The sequence below is a fragment of the Phaenicophaeus curvirostris genome, chromosome 4 (assembly GCF_032191515.1).
Source record: "Phaenicophaeus curvirostris isolate KB17595 chromosome 4, BPBGC_Pcur_1.0, whole genome shotgun sequence".
In the NCBI taxonomy this organism is placed as follows: domain Eukaryota; kingdom Metazoa; phylum Chordata; class Aves; order Cuculiformes; family Cuculidae; genus Phaenicophaeus; species Phaenicophaeus curvirostris.
The window spans coordinates 71245323-71265236 of record NC_091395.1 but is presented as its reverse complement, the minus strand read 5'-3'; the positions used below and the strand labels follow the sequence as shown (position 1 = coordinate 71265236).

At 39.0% G+C, this 19914-nt stretch overlaps 1 protein-coding gene across 9 annotated transcripts in view; it reads right to left on the bottom strand.

The window, feature by feature from the left end:
• The window catches only part of CTBP1 (C-terminal binding protein 1), a 249605-nt gene that overhangs the window by 31053 nt on the left and 198638 nt on the right, over window positions 1-19914 (bottom strand). For 4 of the 9 annotated variants that reach the window (XM_069856488.1, XM_069856487.1, XM_069856496.1 and 1 more), the window contains one exon: window positions 3951-4105. In XM_069856488.1, the coding sequence (XP_069712589.1) occupies window positions 3951-4105 (155 nt within the window). Of the gene's footprint in view, window positions 1-3950; window positions 4106-7445; window positions 7663-9145; window positions 9235-10609; window positions 10785-19914 lie in introns of those variants that run through there. The other 5 variants (XM_069856494.1, XM_069856493.1, XM_069856492.1 and 2 more) reach the window with 4 other exon arrangements.

The window sequence follows — 19914 nt, the reverse complement described above, 5'->3', positions numbered from 1 at the left end:
AACAGGAGTCGACGGATCTGACACATTCTAATTTAACTCAATTACTCACATGTCTGGAACACAGGTTTACCACACAGTATTTCCACACTTAACAGAGTATCCTATTCTCCTCAATACTTTCGTGAGCTGGGTATGTGCAAGAAGCAGTAAATTCAGTAAAAAACCCACCCATTTCTTTCATTCTAGATGATTTGAGACAAGGTGTAGGAAACCACATTATTACCGAAAAAAGATAATAAGAAAACGGACACAGCTTAAGTAAACTCTTGGCTGCTGTCCAGCCTATGTTTTTTGCTTCTAAGATCATTCCTGATCAGCTGCCCTTCCTGCCTTTTTCATTCAGGTTTGCAGGCACCACACTCTGCTCTGCTTGGCCAAGATGCCCATTTTATTAGATCTTGCATATTACGTCTACATTTAGCACTTTGGAGCTATGAAGTACAGTTCATGTTACAGAACATACAGAAGCAATCAGAAAACCCAAAGGGTAAAGAATTTGAACTACAAAAATCCTGGACAACACAAAGATCTCGAGAACGTGCTTGACTCAAGGAGCAACGTTGCTGAAATCAGAAGTGCTGATAGGCTGCCAGGGAGCCAGGAAAAGCACTAAACCATCAACAGCACTGAAAGGAAAAGGGATTGGGGAAAAGAGGGGGAAAAACAACAGAGCACAAGACAGTAAAAAAAGCAAGTTGACATGGAATGAGGATGGAAGCAGGGTAATTATTTTAAAAAAATTTTTTTACAAGCACCTACATTTTTGGCAGAATAAACCAAAACACCATGTATATTTGGAAGCAATCTGAGATGGTTACTGAGAAGACCGATTGCCACATGGTTAATTGTAAAAATAAATAAAAAACAAACAAAAACCACAATGAGAAACTTACTGGTAGTAATGCAACTTCTGTTTAAAAAGTTTAACTATCAAAATCTTGAAATAAATTTTACTCTCAATGACAAATTTCCTGATAGGACGCAGCGAACCCAGATAAGTTATCCCATGACACAGTTCGACAAACAATGTTCAACTTCAGAGTCATATGAACATTTACAATAAAACAGAACTTGGGAGTCAAAGCATATTTTGCAGCCTTTCAGACTGGCTTGAAAATAAACCACTTTTTCTAGAGCAGTGAAATCTCACGTGAGTGGTTTCTGAAGAATAATAGTAAGTGTTCTCTACCTACGCAGTTATTTGAAATCTTTGGGTCACTCTCAGTAAATGCCAGTATTCACTTAAGCACTGGCAGCCTGATTTTCAAAAGGAAGGAAACTTGCCTTTGCCATCCAACATACCTTCCAAAGGAGCAGCACAGGGAATGAATGCTTTGACCTGAGGATAAAGCAGAGTTCTAACACAAGCTATTATTTACTTGTGACTTTGAACAAGTTACTTATTTACCATACTTTAACTTCCTCAGCCATTAAAAGAGAGCAACAAATGAACTCTTTAGCATAAACAAATCACAACAGAACTGCAACTCAGGCACTACACAATCCAGAGAAAACTTTCTTAAGCTAGCATATATAGTAAGGTTTAACAGTATTTGCCTACATCCTGGTTTTGACCCTGTACACAAATGGCATTCAAATCCATATTTCTTCTCCTCCTTTCTGTATGTATTCAAATCTTTCAGCCTCCTTGCTTCTCTATTTAGCCAAAAAAATCTAGTTTATGCTTTGCTGATAACTGCCTCAACAAGCTACTACAAATTCCCTCTTTCCACGCTATTTCCTTCATTGTCTAGCAATCTTAAAACACGATATTTAAAACCATCCTCCTGCCTTGAATCCTTCTCATGACAAGCAGAAACCCCTTCACTGGATTTGAAAGTGTTTACTCTTCTAATGCTAACTCATTGCATCCCTGTGATCAAGGCTCCATAACTGCACAAGCTGAGTTTCTACCGGCTCATACTTTACCAGCCATCCCTTTGTAGTCTCTCACTCCTCCCCTCATCATCTCATTCTCAGTTTATGTATTTTCTTCTCATTAGTCACCGCCAGGCACCCACCTATGTGTATTAGACAATGTCAATAACCTTTCAGACCCCACCCCTAATTTTCCCCCCTTTGGCCTGTCTCCTGCAACCTCAGACCATCTAAATGTTTCTGTATCTGCTACCCTATTAGATTCAGCATCTCTTTTTAAAGACAGGAAATATATGAAAGAAAAACTAAATTTCACCTTCGGCTTTCAGCAAGCTCTTCTCGACACCAAACCTTTTTCTGATTTTCAGTCACCTGTTTTACAACGGGGAACAGCCTTTTGTAAATTAACATCCATTATCAAAATCTGTATTTTAAATAACAGGACAACATAATTCAGTATGGCCAGGAATCCATATTCATAAATACATGAACGCTTTAGAGACTGCTTTAATATGCAACTTCTAGTTTTAAAATTTTTCCTGAAAATAATATTTCATAAAGCATTACTACCACATAAGGTTTTTCAAAGCTGCACTAGTTTGCCACGTTGATACAGCATACAGCTCTTCAGTCTTCTCTATTGTTTAAAAAAGTAAACAACAAAAACCTTCTACCTCTTACAAATTTTAAAAATTTTAATAATGAAAACAAGCTGAGTAGTTTGTTGATGGTTTCTCATTGGGAAGATGCTGACAGGAAACGGACTACAAAAATGAAATTTATTCACCTGATAACTGAATAGAAGTTCGCATTTGTAATATTTTCAAGTAGCTGCCTTTATGAGAAACTCAAAGAAAAGATTAAACATTTCATCATACAGAGAGATCTTAAAAAGCTTAATAAAGCTATATGCTACATGGACATGAAAAATAAATCAACAATTAAATCAGTTATGAATGCAGAATAGTGAAAAGCTTCTGAAAACTGATCACAAACCCAAGGGCTGCTATAACGACTGTAGGAAACATCTGCTGCAACTTGGTTCAGCTGACAACTCCTTAACACCCAAACTGCACTCAGCAGTATACCTTACCACCCACATGCACAAAAGCAGATACAAACACTTACCTAACAAGCCTTTCAGTTAATACTTAGATCTGTGCTTTTCTGTCATGGATCTTTGCTGGAGAAGAAGAAAAATTCCCTTGGAAGGGAACCCTGATTGCCCTCCTCTGTTATCATATTTATTACTATTTTTACCTCCATAGAAGCAGTAAGGCCTGTTTTCATCCCTTATTACATGAAGGAATACTTGGCATGTATTTCAGCACGAAGGCAGGGCCTTCGTGCTGAAAAAAAGCCTCTGACAAGAAAATGTAGGTGTAGGGGCCAGTCAGCTCCCTTGGCCATCATCACAAAAAATGGGTATGCCTCTAAGAAACCAGAGAACCTTCCACAGCATGAAGAACCACTACTTGTTTTTCAGCTCCCAAACCACCAGGCAATGTGTGCACCTCTGGAATAACACACACATAGTTTGAATACTTCTTTTTAATTCATTCTTATAAATAAATTTTGAATTATTTATCATTGAGTCGTTTATTTTGAAACTCTTCTGCAGTGCTAGTTCTCAGCGCAGAAGGCCTCCTAACCCAATCTGAACAATTCCTTGGCTAAACAGAGAACCTTGGAAGTTCTTCACGTGGCTGATTCAATGCTGATATCTGGCCTTCCAGCTGAAGGGTGAGCAACAGTGTTCGCAAGAAGCATTTCAAAATATCATGTAATAATATCATTTTCCCACCGGTAACACTCTCCATTATTCTAAATCAGTAGGTAAGCACATGGACAACATCCAGACAAAGATACACTGCACAAAAGCATGCTTCAACACAGACATTCTCATCTATGGTTCATCGCCATGTTTCACCACTTGCTGGAAATAATCAGTAACTCACTAAGGTTATCAACCATTAACTAAAATGCAATAGCTAAACATGTTATCATAGCTAACACCATCTGATGAAAATAATTTGCATTTCTCAAACACTATTTAAACCTCTAAATATTACCTTTTCGTGAATTTCTTGTGTAGACTGAGCATCACAAAATGCCACTGTGGCTACATCCTTCAGAATAGGCATTTCTACTGTACAATCCCTGCCATCCAGCAACGCTACCAAAGGGCGCGGGTGCATGGGCCCATTCATGATCGGAGGTCGAATGCCTGTAAAGAAACAGAGAAGACTTGTTACTCAAGCCACACAAATGTAATTACAGTAAGTTATAGCTAGTCCATTTATTCTGAAGGCAGAAAAATACTTCAAGGACTGAAGCCAGTAAAATAGGAACAAGCCTAGAGTCAGCAATCAACCAAGCACAAAAGACCTAAAAAAAATGCCATGGAGCTCAGGAGGCTGATCAATGAAAGATGGATAAAACTACTATGGGAACAATGTATTTATTTTTTTAAATGGGCATCCTTACCACACTCTCAAGAAGTGTCTGCGCAATCTTATCCAAGGTTTGTGTTTTGACTGCATTCCATAACTTTGTGAGCTCTACACAGAGTGAGAAATACCTTGTCCAAGCTTGTGAGAGTGTAGCTTAGGGAATACCATAAGCAACTCAGTGAGTATTTGAATATTCAGTTCACATATATGAAAGATGAACTGCTGAGACTAGAATTTATATGAAGAAAAAGCCTACAACAGCAAAACTTTTAATTTACTGATGATCCAACGTCCATGTGGACAGGCTAATTGCTGATCTATGTAGGTCTGCTTAGACTTAAAAGTTTTACAAAAGGATTGTGTATAGCTTAGGCAAACAAACATGTCATACTTAATCCACCACTGAAACTTTTACAAAATACGAACAAAATATCCCTTCCTAAATATCCTAGAGCGACAAAGAAACAGACATTAAGTATCTGCGGGGAAAAAAAAAAATTAGTTGGAAGTGCAGACTTCATTTATATCCTATTTATGGAGTCTTAAAATAAGAAGTAAACCTTATAACAAGATATTTAGAGAGTATCTTTTTAACAGTATAGATGCTATAAATATATAAAAGTATTCAAGGGAATAATTTTTAAACCATTACATTTACACAAAAGTAGTTAAGCATGGGTGGAAAAAAAGGGACTTCCCATAAAGATAAGGAAAAGCAAAACCAGGAAAAAAAGTATATGATCTTTTTCCTCTTTTAAAATAAGTAGTTTTTTAAAAAAAAACGCAAAGTGAAACAGGCTAGATATTTCTTGTATGCAAATTTGAAGACATTTTTCTTGCACTCTGAATTTAAAAACACTGCGTATTGCTTTATAACATAAGTCAATCCACCATTAATGCAAAACATAAAGGTTCCCTAGCTACATTCTACAAGAAATCCCTGCATCTTATGTCCCGGCCTGCGTCAAAAAGTAAGCCTTGAAAGACTGTGGATGGAAAATCAGTAAAATCCAAGCTGTACAAGATACCTGATGAAGAAAAGCAGTTGCTCAGAAAAGAGATTTTCACAAGTCAAGAGAAGCAGCATATTACTTCCCCCTGGGACCAAGCTCAGGCCCGGGCTGAAGGAGTACAGCTACATGGACTGTTACCGCCAGACTCTCAACTGTCCAGCCTGCATCCATAAATCTCATGTCAGGATGAGACAGATTGGCCTTACTACCATCTGACGTTTAAGTTCTTCACCTATTCAAACAGTTTTTGTACTTGAAGAAGCCTGAATGCAAGCACTACATTTGGTTCTTTCCCATTCCAGTCCTACTATACCCCAACAACAGCTAATGCCAATGGATTGCCTCTGCAGTACTCTCACCATAGCAAGCAGGCAGGCATTCAGGCGTGAAAGTACTCATCAGCAAAGTTTTCCACCCAGGAAAACTATTCTCTGGCACAAACCCATCAATTCCTAACCTCTACTGTGACAGACATGCTCAGAAATACTTCTTACATACATATTCTTTCAGTAGTATCCAGCCACTAAAATTCAATGGAAGCCTTTTTAACATTTTAGAATCGCGCATCTTGCTAACTTACTATTATTACCCCTTTGAACCAGAAACGGCCACATGCCCTTTGTACAGTCATTTTTAGTAAATAAACCACACACTACTAATGTGGCACAGGACACAAACACAACATGAATACACAGTGTAAAGCTATATAGTTACCCAGAGAATAATTACTGTCCTTTAATGGGAATTTAATTATAAGATTCCCCATTAATTCTACTTAGAAACACCGTAAAATAAAGCATGTTATAGACTTGTTCACATTTCTTTCAGAATAGCATATGTAATAGCATTAATAAAATGCAATTATGTCTTGAAACAAATGTAAAAATGACATTACAAGACCTATTCATACTGCATAGAGTAACTGTGCTCATTTTACAACTGAAATGTTAGTCATTGTCTTAATGGTCCATCTAGCAAAGCCAGGATTTCAACCAGTTTGAATGCCAACTAAAATAAAATTTAAGAAAAAGGAAACAGAACTTTGATACTATAGTTGTTGAACGTGAAAGAAGAAAAACAAGAGACAGATTACTCCTTTGCGCTACAACTGAAGTGCCCCTGTCAACAAAAAAGTACATACTGCCCAGACAGATAACAGAAGATTAAAAACGGCCACTTCTAAGAAACACTTTTCTGACTTGCCCTACCTCAGAAAATCATGAAATATAGTATCACAAAACACAGTCCTTTTCTCTAAAATACATAAAGGCGTGGTCTGGTTTTCCCCGCATGCCAGCATATCAATTGATTTCAACCAAGTTACTTGTGTCTAACGTCTGGTCCAAAGTGTCATGTCAGGCCCAGTCCCAAAGCATAGAAACCAAAAAAAACCCCCCAAAACAAACAAACAAAACTACAGAGAGAATCTCAGGCTTTGTTGAAAGCCCCCAGGACTCAAATACATCCAAGTGACCTTGACCACGAAAACCGTACAATCCTTTGCTTGCCAAAATCCTTTCTGAACTTCAGCACAGACTTCCTGTTGCACAACCTCTCTCCCTAAATACCGTATTCACTGAGCTGCAGACAATAACTCAACACTTAAGTAAACTTACAGTAACTTAATCACAGGGGCAGTCACTATTTAAAGTTTGCATTTGGAAAGACACAGTTTCACTATGAATCGGAACCCTTTGAACAAAAAACTTCTTCCACCATTTAGATACGTTCTGCCCACTTCTTATCTAGACATAACATACTGCATCGTGTGTTTGGCTTTGCAAGAGACCCTTAGAGTGGCAGGATAAAGCAATGTGTATTTAACAGCAGCACTTTCCATGCTTGCATTAACAGTAAATTGCACAACTTGATGCCAGAAAGGGAATAACTGTAAACTGGTCAAAAGTGACATTCAACACCACAAATGTGAAACTGATTTAAAAAAACAATTCCACTTAGCTGGTTATTTAAGTATATGGTATAGCATTTCACATAACACAGATAAAAAAATATACCATCCACCCACACACCCTAGAACTTTTGTTATGGGAAAACAATCTCAGTTTATCCTAACTTGAGACTTTCAGGAACCCCTACCAACCTGACATTTCTTAATCTGAGCTTGATTTCCAGGGTCATGAATTCGATTTCTCAATGCTTTACAATCTTCAGTATTCTGAGGCAAAATAGCAGCCTGTCATTCGATCCTCATTTCCATGTCTTTAATTTTTCTTGCAGCCTCCTGTAATCTTGAACCAAAGCTTTAAAACTTCTTATCCACTGCAACCTCTGTAGCCTGGATGGTGTTCAAATTTTTACTAAAAATTAAACACAAACAATACATTAAAACAACATTAAGGGTCTGACTTGTGCTCACAGAAGCCAGGAAAGTCAAAGTTAAAGCTTCTCACTGCATCTGTACCCTTCCCCCTTCCACTCCTGGCTTTCCACCACACCTGCTGTGCTGCTGCTGGCCATTAACATTCCAGGGAAACTTTCCGAGGGTGAGGACACACACAGCACCTTATGCAGGACAGCAGGTGTACTGTAAACAGACATACTTGGAACAGTTGGCACGTTTTGCCCAGGTGAGCAGGGATCTGAGGATTGCACGTCATCTCCAATACCACCCATGCTAGAGAGCCAAGTGCTCCAGCCAGCACAGGAGATGGAGTGAGAAGCCTTAACTCTGAACTTGCTGGTTTTGTTAGGTGGAAGTCAGGCCCTTAAGGTTATCGAAATGTATTCACGGGGAAAAAAAAGTTTCCCATGACAGCTCTAATCCAGCTATTAGTTTGGGGTTTTTTTCCCTCCCCTCCAATATGGAAACAATCAGGTGGTGAAGCTCTTGCCCCAGTAACAGCTACTGTGCCAGTGATTGCTGGAATTTTTCTAAAGTAATACCAGATACAACGTGCACACACAGAGCAGTTAGTTATATGGTGACTAGTTGCTACATATGGACAACAGAAGAGGGCCTTCTCAGAACTACAATTTGGACTAGCTGCTCTAAAAAAAAAAGTATCAAAACCTTATTCTAGTCCAGCTTTTATGGAAAAAATCTTGGAAACTGAAAAAGCAGCTTTCAGCTGCAGAACCTGACAGGCAGCCAGCCCCATGGAAAAGCATTTCAAGTGATTGTGAGGTTCACAAACAAGAGGATTAATGAATTTATCAATCCAGCTTTGTAAACAAAACAGGAAAGGAAGGGTCTTGAATTATGGCAGCATGAGGATCAACCTTATCAGACCAACCTAATCATCAGACCAACCTTAGCACAATGTGCGTGTTTATATATTTTTTCTTTTAAACCAGAAAGAAAAAGAGCTACCTAAGCAGGCTAGTTTCCTTACCCCACCAAAATCCTACCTGCACCTCCTGTCACTCCTGAAACGAAGGTGTGTGTTTGTGTGCCATACTCCAAGGGGTAGAGATGAAGTCAACACCATTTGACAAACTCATAACTGGAGCATAAGAAATCTCTCCCTGACATACTCTAAGATGTTACAATGCCTTTTAAAATTCTCCTAAAACAACCTTTTACGTTACAAACTGACAGAAACTAAAGCAATCAAGTTGCACAAATAACAGGTCTCAAAGTAGGCTGTCACTACTTGCTGACATTAGGAAACAGACTAAAATACAAAACGTAAACTATTTAACAATGATTAACAATGTCATTTTGACATTTTCTGCTGCTGATTAATATAACATCATCCAGATCATAAATGTGTCTCAAATAAGGCAGGCATGTTGTAAGGACAGACACTGTCAGGTTTGTAGGCCCAAAATTTGACCTACCTTTCATTTTCTTAAATCTGTTTGCAAAGTCCATGTAATTCTTTAAATGTGTTTTTCTTTTTTCAAAACAAATGCTTCAATTCTTTTTTCTGAAAAATACATCAATGCCAAAAAGCACAACACTGATCAGTAACCCTATAATGACAAACCAGTATGCACATGAAACTGAGGACAGCAGCCCAGCCAAGAAGAGTTTCTCTTTTCATATTTCTGGGGATTCTTACAAGTGCAAGGACTAAACAAGCAGGAAAACTCCCTTGACAATGTCCTTTTAAAAGACTTTTTCCTGCAATACTCCCCTTACACACCATAAAACGTCAAAGTGATTTAAGTTTTTAACTAAACACAAGCTACTGAAAAATCTAACCAATATTTACAAAAATAAGATTTGAAAATGACAGGTTGAACAGTCAACTAATTTACAATCTTGCACATGTAACATGAGATTAATCCCCTGTGGCATTTACCTTTACTTTATATTCTTACCTAGGCTTCAAATTCAATCGGAGCTGTCACTTATTTACCATAAGCCCTCAAAAAAATTTACATGGTTTTTCAAAAATAAATGCTAATATTAATTCAAGTAAAGAACAAGTTGTCAAAATAAAAAAAATATCCCATTCATAACATGAACACAGAAGCTGTTATGAATCAGGTTTGCCAATATGCACTATTAAAAATCCTAGACATGCAATACTTCATAGACATATTTTAAGGTTCCTGACACATCATGAATTATTCAATTTCAGATTTTGTTTTGGTAGTTTCATTGTTTTGTGCACTGTGACCTCAAGGGACATTCAGATTCAAGGTAGAGCAAAACTCTAAAATCAGTTATGTAGAAAAAACTTCTAAAAGCACAATGCAGGTACACACATCAGTAAAATGGATAAAAAGGAGTGCTTATCACCCTTCAGTATTTTGATACTTAGCATATTTAGACATTGAATACGCAACGTAAAAATCTCATGATTCCACCAGAATCACAGCCAACACCTTCTGTCACTGCCTTCAGTATGAGCAGAATGCAATCTCCCATGATTTGAAGTGTGGGATTGGGGGGGAGGCAGGGAGGAGTAGAGGAGAGAATATTTTTAAATAAAGAACACCAACAACAGATATGCACGAAAAGATGACAGCTACCCTCAGATGCCTGAACAAATTAGACTAAATTTAATTTAGGTTTTTTCTCGTTTAATGTTTCTAACTATGCTTCCTAAGATCTTAGGAACCGGCTCCAAGTCTTATTAAAATTAAGAGGAACAATCCCAAATTGATTTTCAAAGGAATAAAATCTGGACTTCATGAAATACCGACAAGAGAAAACTAAGTATAAAGTTCACTTAATGCATATCTGTAGTCTCTGCTGAAGTCTACAGGGCTCAGAAGTTAATGCTAAGCACACTGAAACTTTACAGGAAAAGCATAGCTGATGAATACTATTGCACTCCACTCTTTATTTACCCAAACTTAGTAAAATCAAGCCATCTTCCTTCTTTTCTTTTCAATTTGCAAGAATAGAAGAGGTTTCCGTTTCTGTGTTGACCCGATGATGCGCAGCACAGTCCCACCCACTTGGATCCTTCGGCCAGTTGTGAAGACTGAAATACATCCAGTCGCTCTCCAGGACATTCTCAGCTCATTCCCCTACACAAAATACACAACCACCACCACTAGTATGTAATCACCACCCTGGTCCATGGAATTCCATAGTACTTTATGCACATATCACATTATTATTTTACTGCCTGTGATAAATCAGCGTGGCTATCCAAGCAATCGCTACAGAATACAATACAAAGGCCTGAATGCACAGTATTTTGAGACGGCTCTCTTATTGATTTTCCCTTTTGGCACAATAAGCCAACAATTTTTATTTAGAAAACCCCACATTTCCCTGTCGGTACTGGACCCTAAGAATCACAATTTCATCTTACTTCTCCATACTCACATAGCAAGTAAACTTGCCACGCTCCGATATACATCTCCTAACTGTGAGGATATGGGTTTCTGTTGTGTTTTTAAATAGTGATTCCCTAACCAGTCTTTTTTAAACATTTAGTAATTCTGCTGATATTTGTCAGTATGCACACAAAATCCTAAACACCTGTCAGGGTATAAAAAACAAAGGTCCCACAAGGCACATCTTGAAAGCCTAATCAGAACTAAAGTTCTGTTAAGGGGAAACAAAGCCATCTGGCAACATTTTCTATTACTTCACATGGATGTTTGGAGTACATGTGTAAAGTACTTCACATCTGTCAAAAAATAAATCACATTCAGAGCATGCTATAATGATACACCTGATCTTAACTAATATTTTTCAAAATAAGACTGAAAACAATATTATTGACACCTATCTCATGTCAAACGAGCAAGGGGTAATAGCATAATGCCTTACTGTAAGATGTTTTGTCTATTACCATTTAAAAAGGAAACCAAATGACAATATTTTCTACCAACTATATCAAGTAATAAAAGAAGAAAGCATTAAGTACCAGCAAAAAAACATAATCAAAAGCAACATTGCAGAAGTGCTGTTTTCAAGTAACAGATACATGAAAACAAACTCCAGAGAAAGCTTTCCCTGGATAGGCAGCATTTCAATGCCTTTCACAGTAAATACTTCACTTTGTTTCAATTAGTTTTAGCTATATTAAGAAATAAGTAAAGGAAGGAAAAAGGAGAAAAATAAATAAACCTGCAATGGTGGAGCTGCTCTGGCCGCACACACTCCCACTAATTCCAGCTTCAGAGGAGTTCTGGCTAAGGCTGCCAACTGCGTTACTTATCCCACAAGTTTTACAGTGACTCTGAAATGCCCCTGCCCGCACACTGTGGCGAAAGCCCCATAACACTTGATCACTTACAGGAATCCCTGCAGCGCAGCTCAGGACAGTCCCTACAAATTAAGAATCAAAGAACTCGAGAATTACGCCACCCTAGCAGCATGTTTGCCCATAACTATGGGCATCAATTTCCCAGTTACTGATGAGGCACTATCTTTAAAATACAGAACAGAACGTGCAAATCAAGGCCGCATCACAGACATTCTGACCATGCACCATATGCTGAGTATGTATCAGGGTATAATCCACTGTCATCTCCTCCAAGGACAGCAACCATGGAGTAAGTTGATAATGGCAAGTGGGGGGCAACACACCTTAGCACATTCCCAAACTCCAGTTTAAAATACAACTGTGCTTATATTTCAGCCTATAAACTTTATTGGTTGGTATATGTCACTTAAAAAAAAAAAAAAAAAAAAAAAAAAAAAAGCCAGAAAACTCCTGGTGACAGAACTGGAAAAACAATCTGCTTCAACACTGTAATAGGAGCCGAACAATTAAACCCAAGTCGTTCCAGTAACAATATAGATCATGCCAAGACTTACTAAAACACTTTCCATGGAAGAAGTGGTCCTGGAGATTTTGAGGACAATACAGAACACAATTCCAGAACGGGGTGATGAGGGCTGTGCTGCCATATGAAGGGAAATAGATACATACTCAATACAACGCAGCATGAAAGCAGTGCTTTTTCTTTTTTAAAATCACATTTTCAGAACTGGCTTCTTGGCTGTGATTCTGGTAAAAGCTACATGGCCTCATAATGTTACTTTAAAATATAATACATTCAAATGAAGGACTCTTGATTTGCCTGCAAAACAGATTATTTGAACTATGATGTGAAAATGAAAATAGTAGAATAGTAGAAAACAGTGTTTCTTCTACAGCAAGTTATTTTATTCCAGCAAGTTGCGGGGAAGGTTCTTTTGTTTTATACCACTGCCTGAGCTGCAAGTATGCTTCAGGAAAAAACACCACTGTTTAGCACTGTCAATAGAACCACTTTTAGAGTATTAATGTCACATTATGTTTTAAAGACATTGCCAAGCATTTACTATGGAATATAATATCTGATTGTAGCCTGTCCTAGTGACTACTCTCTGAACTTTTCTCATTTTAGATGTTGTACAGGATGCTGCCTCAGAGGAAGAAACCAAATAACCCAAGTAAAGCCAACATCAAAGGCTTCCTTTATTCTGATCCCAAACACCAAAAGCAATTTCTCTAACAGCACACCTGTACTTTGACCAAGAACGTTAAACTATTACCTAGGGCACTCCTTATTTTCCTTATCAAAAAGTCTGAAGATAAGCAAGTGTGGGGCCTTGGATAATCAAATTAGTTTCACAAGGTTTAATTTTTTTAAGGTCAGCAGAACACACTCAAATGACACTAAAAATAACAGCATGGAAGTATTTCACATATCCAATAGACCTCTCTCATTTTTTTTTTGTAACAGTAACTTTTTTAATTCTTATTTTGAGAAATGATCTAATGCAATTCATCATCCTCTCAGATGAACGCCACAATATGTATTAGCAATTCTTATACTAAAAAAAACCAAAACTCTAGTTTAGTGATGGGAAGAAGGGAGGATATCTAGAAACTTACTTTAAGATATACAGCTAAAACACCTTTTTTAAAAGCATATAAATACATATATATAGAGAGAGTAGTTTTTTAAGACCAGTGCAATTAAAAAGGGTCAGTCTAACATAGCTTTAAGGTTTCTGGCAAATGAGGATAATGAACTCCCTTGAGTTACACTACATTATGTTCTTCTGAAAAGCAAAGCAATTGACAAACACTGAACTGGTGCAAAGGGCTCCTTAAACCTCTCTTTTCCCCCTCCCTTTTCAGTTCCTCCCACAGCCATTGGCCTCTGCTATTCACTGTCAATATTAAGAAAATGATTGATGATGATTACAAACTAGAGAACAGTTTTATTGTAAAACTGAGAAAATGAGAAAGTCTGGAGCATACTGAAATCAAGGCCTGCACCTCCCATCCAGGGTCTTCCACAGCCGAGCCAAGCTTAAGTAAACAGGATTTTCTGAAAATATGTTCATTTTGAAGGTAAGCAAACAGGATGTATAAAAATGACAAGCTCACTGAGAATGAGCCAGTAACAACTGTCAAAGTGCCCAATAAAACAGGCAGTTTAAGGCAAAAGCTGGGTTTATATTATCATGTTACATTTAATCATAATATAATAAAAGTGTATGATGTAAGAAAGCTATTCTGCTCAGCTTTTCTTCAAGTAAAGTTTTGAGTTTCAATTACAAAGGCTCTGGTTCCCAGTATCACAGTTAAAGCTGTACTGAAAAACACAGTTAAATTGGGAGTTATTCCCATGACTTGATGAGAGAAGCAAAATATTTCTTCCCACACATACTACATACTAAAGGGGCTTAGAGAACGTTTTTGAACACTTAAAGTTGTTTCCACTGAACTGGTGACAAGCCAGAAGTGTTTAAAAGTGACCCACACTTGCATTCTTTCACTGGGCTTTATAATGTTTCTTTTAGTCTCTGTACTTTAATCATTTTCAACTTGAAAGAGGTCTATTCATGTGCATTAAAATGCTTTGTCTGCAGATAATTATACATTTTTAAGGGCACAACCATGTTCTATCTCTGTAAATTGCATAAAACATCAGCTGCAAGGAAGAATCATAAAAGACATTACTGACTCGTTATTAAGAGATACAAAATCTTAAGGCAAAAGGGTACCCCTCATTCCTCACCCAGGCGAGACTTCTCTCTCAACTATATACTCTCAGTGTGATCAAGCACCGTACTTTGGAAAATGAATTCACTATCACATTTCCCAGTAAATTAAGATATCAGTTTGTAGTTTTACTCCAGGCATTTCCATGCTTTATATTAAAAAATTAACTTGTTACAGCTCCAGTGTCCCCCGGTCTGCAGGCAGAGACATTTACAAAATCTGTCCACGGCAAATACGTGCATCACACAAATGTCATCTCCCTCCTCACAGTGACAGCCTCTGACTTCTGCAGTGTTAGTTTGTCAAAAACAGGCAGAGAAAATGGACCCCAACAACTTCCTTTCAAAACAAAAAAACATATTGACAAGCAATTTGGATGGAAACCACACCAATGTATTAGATGCAATAATTTCTGAAATAAGAAACATTATTGCACGGTTTTTTTCCTACATTTTCTGAAACTAGAAACAGGAGGGATATCAGAATCAGGATGAACAGCAGTGTGCTAGAAGGCTTGCAGAAGCACTGTAGTTCTAGCAGCAAACATTCACAGAAAACACTCAAGTGACCTGGAATTTCACCATCATCCAAAAGTAATCAAAGGATCACCAACTTCATGTAAGTAAACTCAAAGCATATCTTGAAACTCATTCTGTTGTTTAGAAAATGGACACAGCATAGAGAAAGATACTGGAAAGCAAATCTAACTGCTCCCTGATCGCTGTAATTTCTGGAAAAAATGAGAAGGAATGACAGCATAGTGCTTGCCCAGAGCAAGACAACAGCTATCAGGTAACTCTCAGAAATGAAGAAAGCATTATGACTATCTTCTAGAATGTAACGGAAGAGTACAAAGCTAATACTTGTTTGATACTGAGAAACAACAGACCCACAGGTCTGTTGCAAACCAAATTAGCACAGCCATATGACTGCAAAAATAAGAAACCAGGAGTTATTATTTCCACTCCCTAACCTTGGTTACTACCACTCTCTTTTGACTTATTCAGTACTTGGATAGCACAACTGTTATTTCAGAGGAAACTGAATCTCTTCCAATATTTTCTTCAGATCTTTTCATTCCTTCTTCCCTCCATGGTCAAGACAGACATCCCAGGTGAAAACAGAAGAAATGAAACAAATGCTGAGATTAGCAGATGAGATCTGGAAAATAACTCCCTGTAAAGAAAGTTCCACAAGTAGCCCAGATACGTGTCGTTTTTCAGGTCTGCTCTGTAAACCAGATGAAAATAAGGTTCAATACAAATAGTGAATAAGCTGGTGGTGGTCAAAGAGCTAAATGCTTTAAGAGGCAACTCCACCTGTGTGTTCTCATATATTTTGAAAAATAATTAATTAGCATTACTTATTATAAAGTCTACACCGCCACAATACATTGTGAAATGTGACCCACAGGGGCTTTTCTGAGCTGCTACTCAAGCTAAGAACACTGTCAGCACCCAAGCTTCCCACCAGTATTTTCATCTGAAATTTGCTTTCCAAGTTTTGAATGCTTGTGACTATAAAATTACCTTGTAGCAAGTTGCAACAAAACACTTTCTAGTGCATTATTACCTTGCAGACAACTAATTCTGTTGTTTTTCAACTTCATACAATGCCTACCACAATCTCATAGCAGCCAAGTGGCTTGTGGAAGAAATGGAGTTACTGGAAAATGCACAGCTAGTAAGTTTTAGACACTGAGAAGAGGGTCCTCTTTAAGGATACGGACTTCTGGTGACATTTTGACACCTGTTTATGTTTTCACAGAATCACAGAATAACCAGGTTGGAAGAGACCCACCAGATCATCGAGTCCAACCATTCCTATCAAACAATAAACCATGCCCCTTAGACCCTTGTCCACCTGTGCCTTAAACACCTCCAGGGAAGGTGAATCAACCACCTCCCTGGGCAGCCTGTTCCAGTGCCCAATGACCCTTTCTGTGAAAAATTTTTTCCTAATGTCAAGCCTAAACCTCCCCTGGTAGAGCGTGAGGCCATTCCCTCTTGTCCTGTCCCCTGACACCTGGGAGAAGAGGCTAGCACCCTCCTCTCCGGTAGTTACAGAGAGCAATGAGGTCTCCCCTCAGCCTCCTCTTCTCCAGGCTAAACAACCCCAGCTCTCTCAGCCGTTCCTCATAAGGCCTGTTCTCCAGCCCCTTCACCAGCTTTGTTGCTCTTCTCTGGACTCGCTCCAGAGCCTCAACATCCTTCTTGTGGTGAGGGGCCCAGAACTGAACACAGGATTCGAGGAGCGGTCTCACCAGTGCTGAGTACAGAGGGAGAATAACCTCCCTGGACCTGCTGGTCACACCGTTTCTGATACAAGCCAAGATGCCATTGGCCTTCTTGGCCACCTGGGCCACTGCTGCCTCATGTTCAGTCGCTGTCAACCAACACCCCCAGGTCCCTCTCCTCCAGGCAGCTTTCTAGACAGACCTCTTCTAGTCTGTAGCGCTGCACAGGGTTGTTGTGCCCCAAATGCAGGACCCGGCATTTGGCCTTGTTAAACCTCATGCCATTGGTCTCAGCCCAGCGGTCCAGCCTGTCCAGATCCCTTTGCAGAGCCTCCCTACCCTCCAGCAGATCGACACTTCCACCCAGCTTAGTGTCGTCCGCAAACTTGCTAAGGGTGCACTCGATGCCTTCATCCAGGTCATTGATAAAGACATTGAACAGGGCTGGACCCAGCACTGAGCCCTGGGGAGCCCCACTTGTCACTGGCCTCCAGCTGGATTTCACAACATTTCCCACCACTCTCTGGGCCCGGCCAGCCAACCAGTTTTCCACCCAGGAGAGTGTGCGCCTGTCCAGGCCAGAGGCTGACAGTTTCCAAAGCAGAATGCTGTGAGACACATTTCTTCTCATACTCCTCCTACAGGTACTTCCCAGAACGCTTAGCTAAAATATTCAACCTAAGCAGGACTTAAAAGAAGGAGGAGAGGGGGAGAATTGCCTCCCTCGACCTGCTGGCCACACTTCTCTTCACAGAATCGCTAGGTTGGAAAAGACCTCCAGGATCATCAAGTCCAACCACTCCTATCAATCACTAAATCATACCCTCAGCACCTCATCCACCTATCTTTTAAATGCCTCCAGGGAAGGTGACTCAACCATCTCCCTGGGCAGCCTGTTCCACTGCCCAATGACCCTTTCTGTGAAAATTACTTTTTCTGATGTCAAGCCTGAACCTACCCTGGTGGAGCTTGAGGCCATTACCTCTTGTCCTGTCTCCTGACACCTGGGAGAAGAGGCCAGAACCCTTCTCTCTACAAGTTCCTTTCAGGCAGTTGTAGAGAGCAACAAGGTCTCCCCTCAGCCTCCTCTTCTCAAGGCTCAACAACCCCAGTTCCCTCAGCTGCTCCGCATAAGACATCTCTTGATGTGGCCCAGGATGCAGTTGGCCTTCTGGGCTGCAAGCATGTATTGCCGGCTCACATGGTGCTTCTCATCAATGAGCACCCCAAGTCCCCCATCCACATAGGCCCAGTTCTCCAGCTTCTTCAAAGCAATGCAACTGACAAGTGCTGCATGAACTTACATTTACCATCAGTCAGCAATAACAAGTTTCGAGTGCTGCAGGACAGCAACCACAGATAATAATCTGGTTAAATAATTAAAAATATGTAGAGAGAGGCTACCCTGATTACTGAAAATTTAGTTCCAGAGAAAACACGAAAGAAGAGATCAATCCAAGCTGGAAAAGTTACAATTCAGTACAGGGATGAAGTCAGTTAGCAATGGGCTTTTTCCCCCCCAGACTGGCTCTCACTACTGTCCTTCCTGGACCAGGAGCACCATTAGGGAGTATGGAGAAGGATGGGGAAGAAAACAACCCAACATTTACAACAGCCACAGAAGTGCATCTTGTCTCCAGTTACTCTGACAAATACGCCAAGATGATAAAACGGTGTGAGCCATTTATTTTTCATTATTCTCTGTTAACAGACCCATTTGTTTATGAGAGAATGGAGGGGAAAGGTAGTGGGGGAGTAGAGGGGAGAAATGGTCTCATTCTGAGCATACGAGATACTGTCACACAGGAAGCAACACAGCCTAACTTCTTTTCACAGCTGTGTCACACTTAGTAAAAAAATCTGATATGTAAACTGCTGAAAGCAAGACTGAACACCTTCATCTTCTGTATTAAGCACTTCCTTAACCTCTGAGAAAGCTACTTGCAAGTAACTACAAGAAAGCTCTGAACAGTTTTGGTAGAAAGGTTTGGTTAGAAGCAAACTTTTTCTGCGGAAGTTATTTAAGCAGAACAGTAAATGTGAAAATGTGGGGTTGCACCTATAGGGTCCTGCTTGTTTAGTTTTCCAATTTTTTTTTAACCATCCAGAGAAAATAGAGCCATATGGCTGCTGAGTAATACCATGAAATTCATAACATAACACTAGTGGCATGAACAATGTATTCCTAATCTGCAGATCTGTGGTTCTTTCATTGGAATTTGTTAAATCCTGCATAGACTTATGCTTTTAAAATTGAACTGTATGTACTTTAGCTTAGGGAATAAAGAACAAGCAGAGCAGCCAACTAGGCCTGATGATCTTATTCTTTATTAACTATGAAAAATGGAGTTACAGGCTGTATTGACTGAATTTGTTTGGTTTGCATGCTCCCTATGCAATAGGCCGTGAAATAAAAGTGTTTGAAGCCTGGAATAGAACAGAAAAGTATAAGCCAAAGTAAACAAATTCAAATCTTATGTTTATTCCAGATATCCAATCTGTATAAAGCTCTTTAGACAATGATCTGTAACTATTAGGAATTAGAATGAGATCAAATCTCATTCTAAAGAACATGAAAACAACTGCACTGAAAGTTAGCCAGTCTGCACCTGCTTACAGCAGGTCTTAATTATCTATACTTAAAATAGTATGCATTCAGATAAAGTTACAGATCTGTATAAATGTGAACAAACACTAATAGTCTAACTATTCTTCATAATGAAGACATTATAGTGCTATTTGCTTTTCTCCAATCAGTAGTCGCTGCAGCATACAATCGTGTCATCATGAATACAGTTGCTGTAATTGTAAAAAATTCTACAAGTTCACTTTTGCCAGCATTGAGGCATTTCAGAAACTGCAAACTCCACTAAATAAAGTATCAGTTCAAGTATTCCTCTACTTTTGGCAGTACTCAAAGGAAACCTCTAACCTTTTTTAAGTGAAATTCAAAA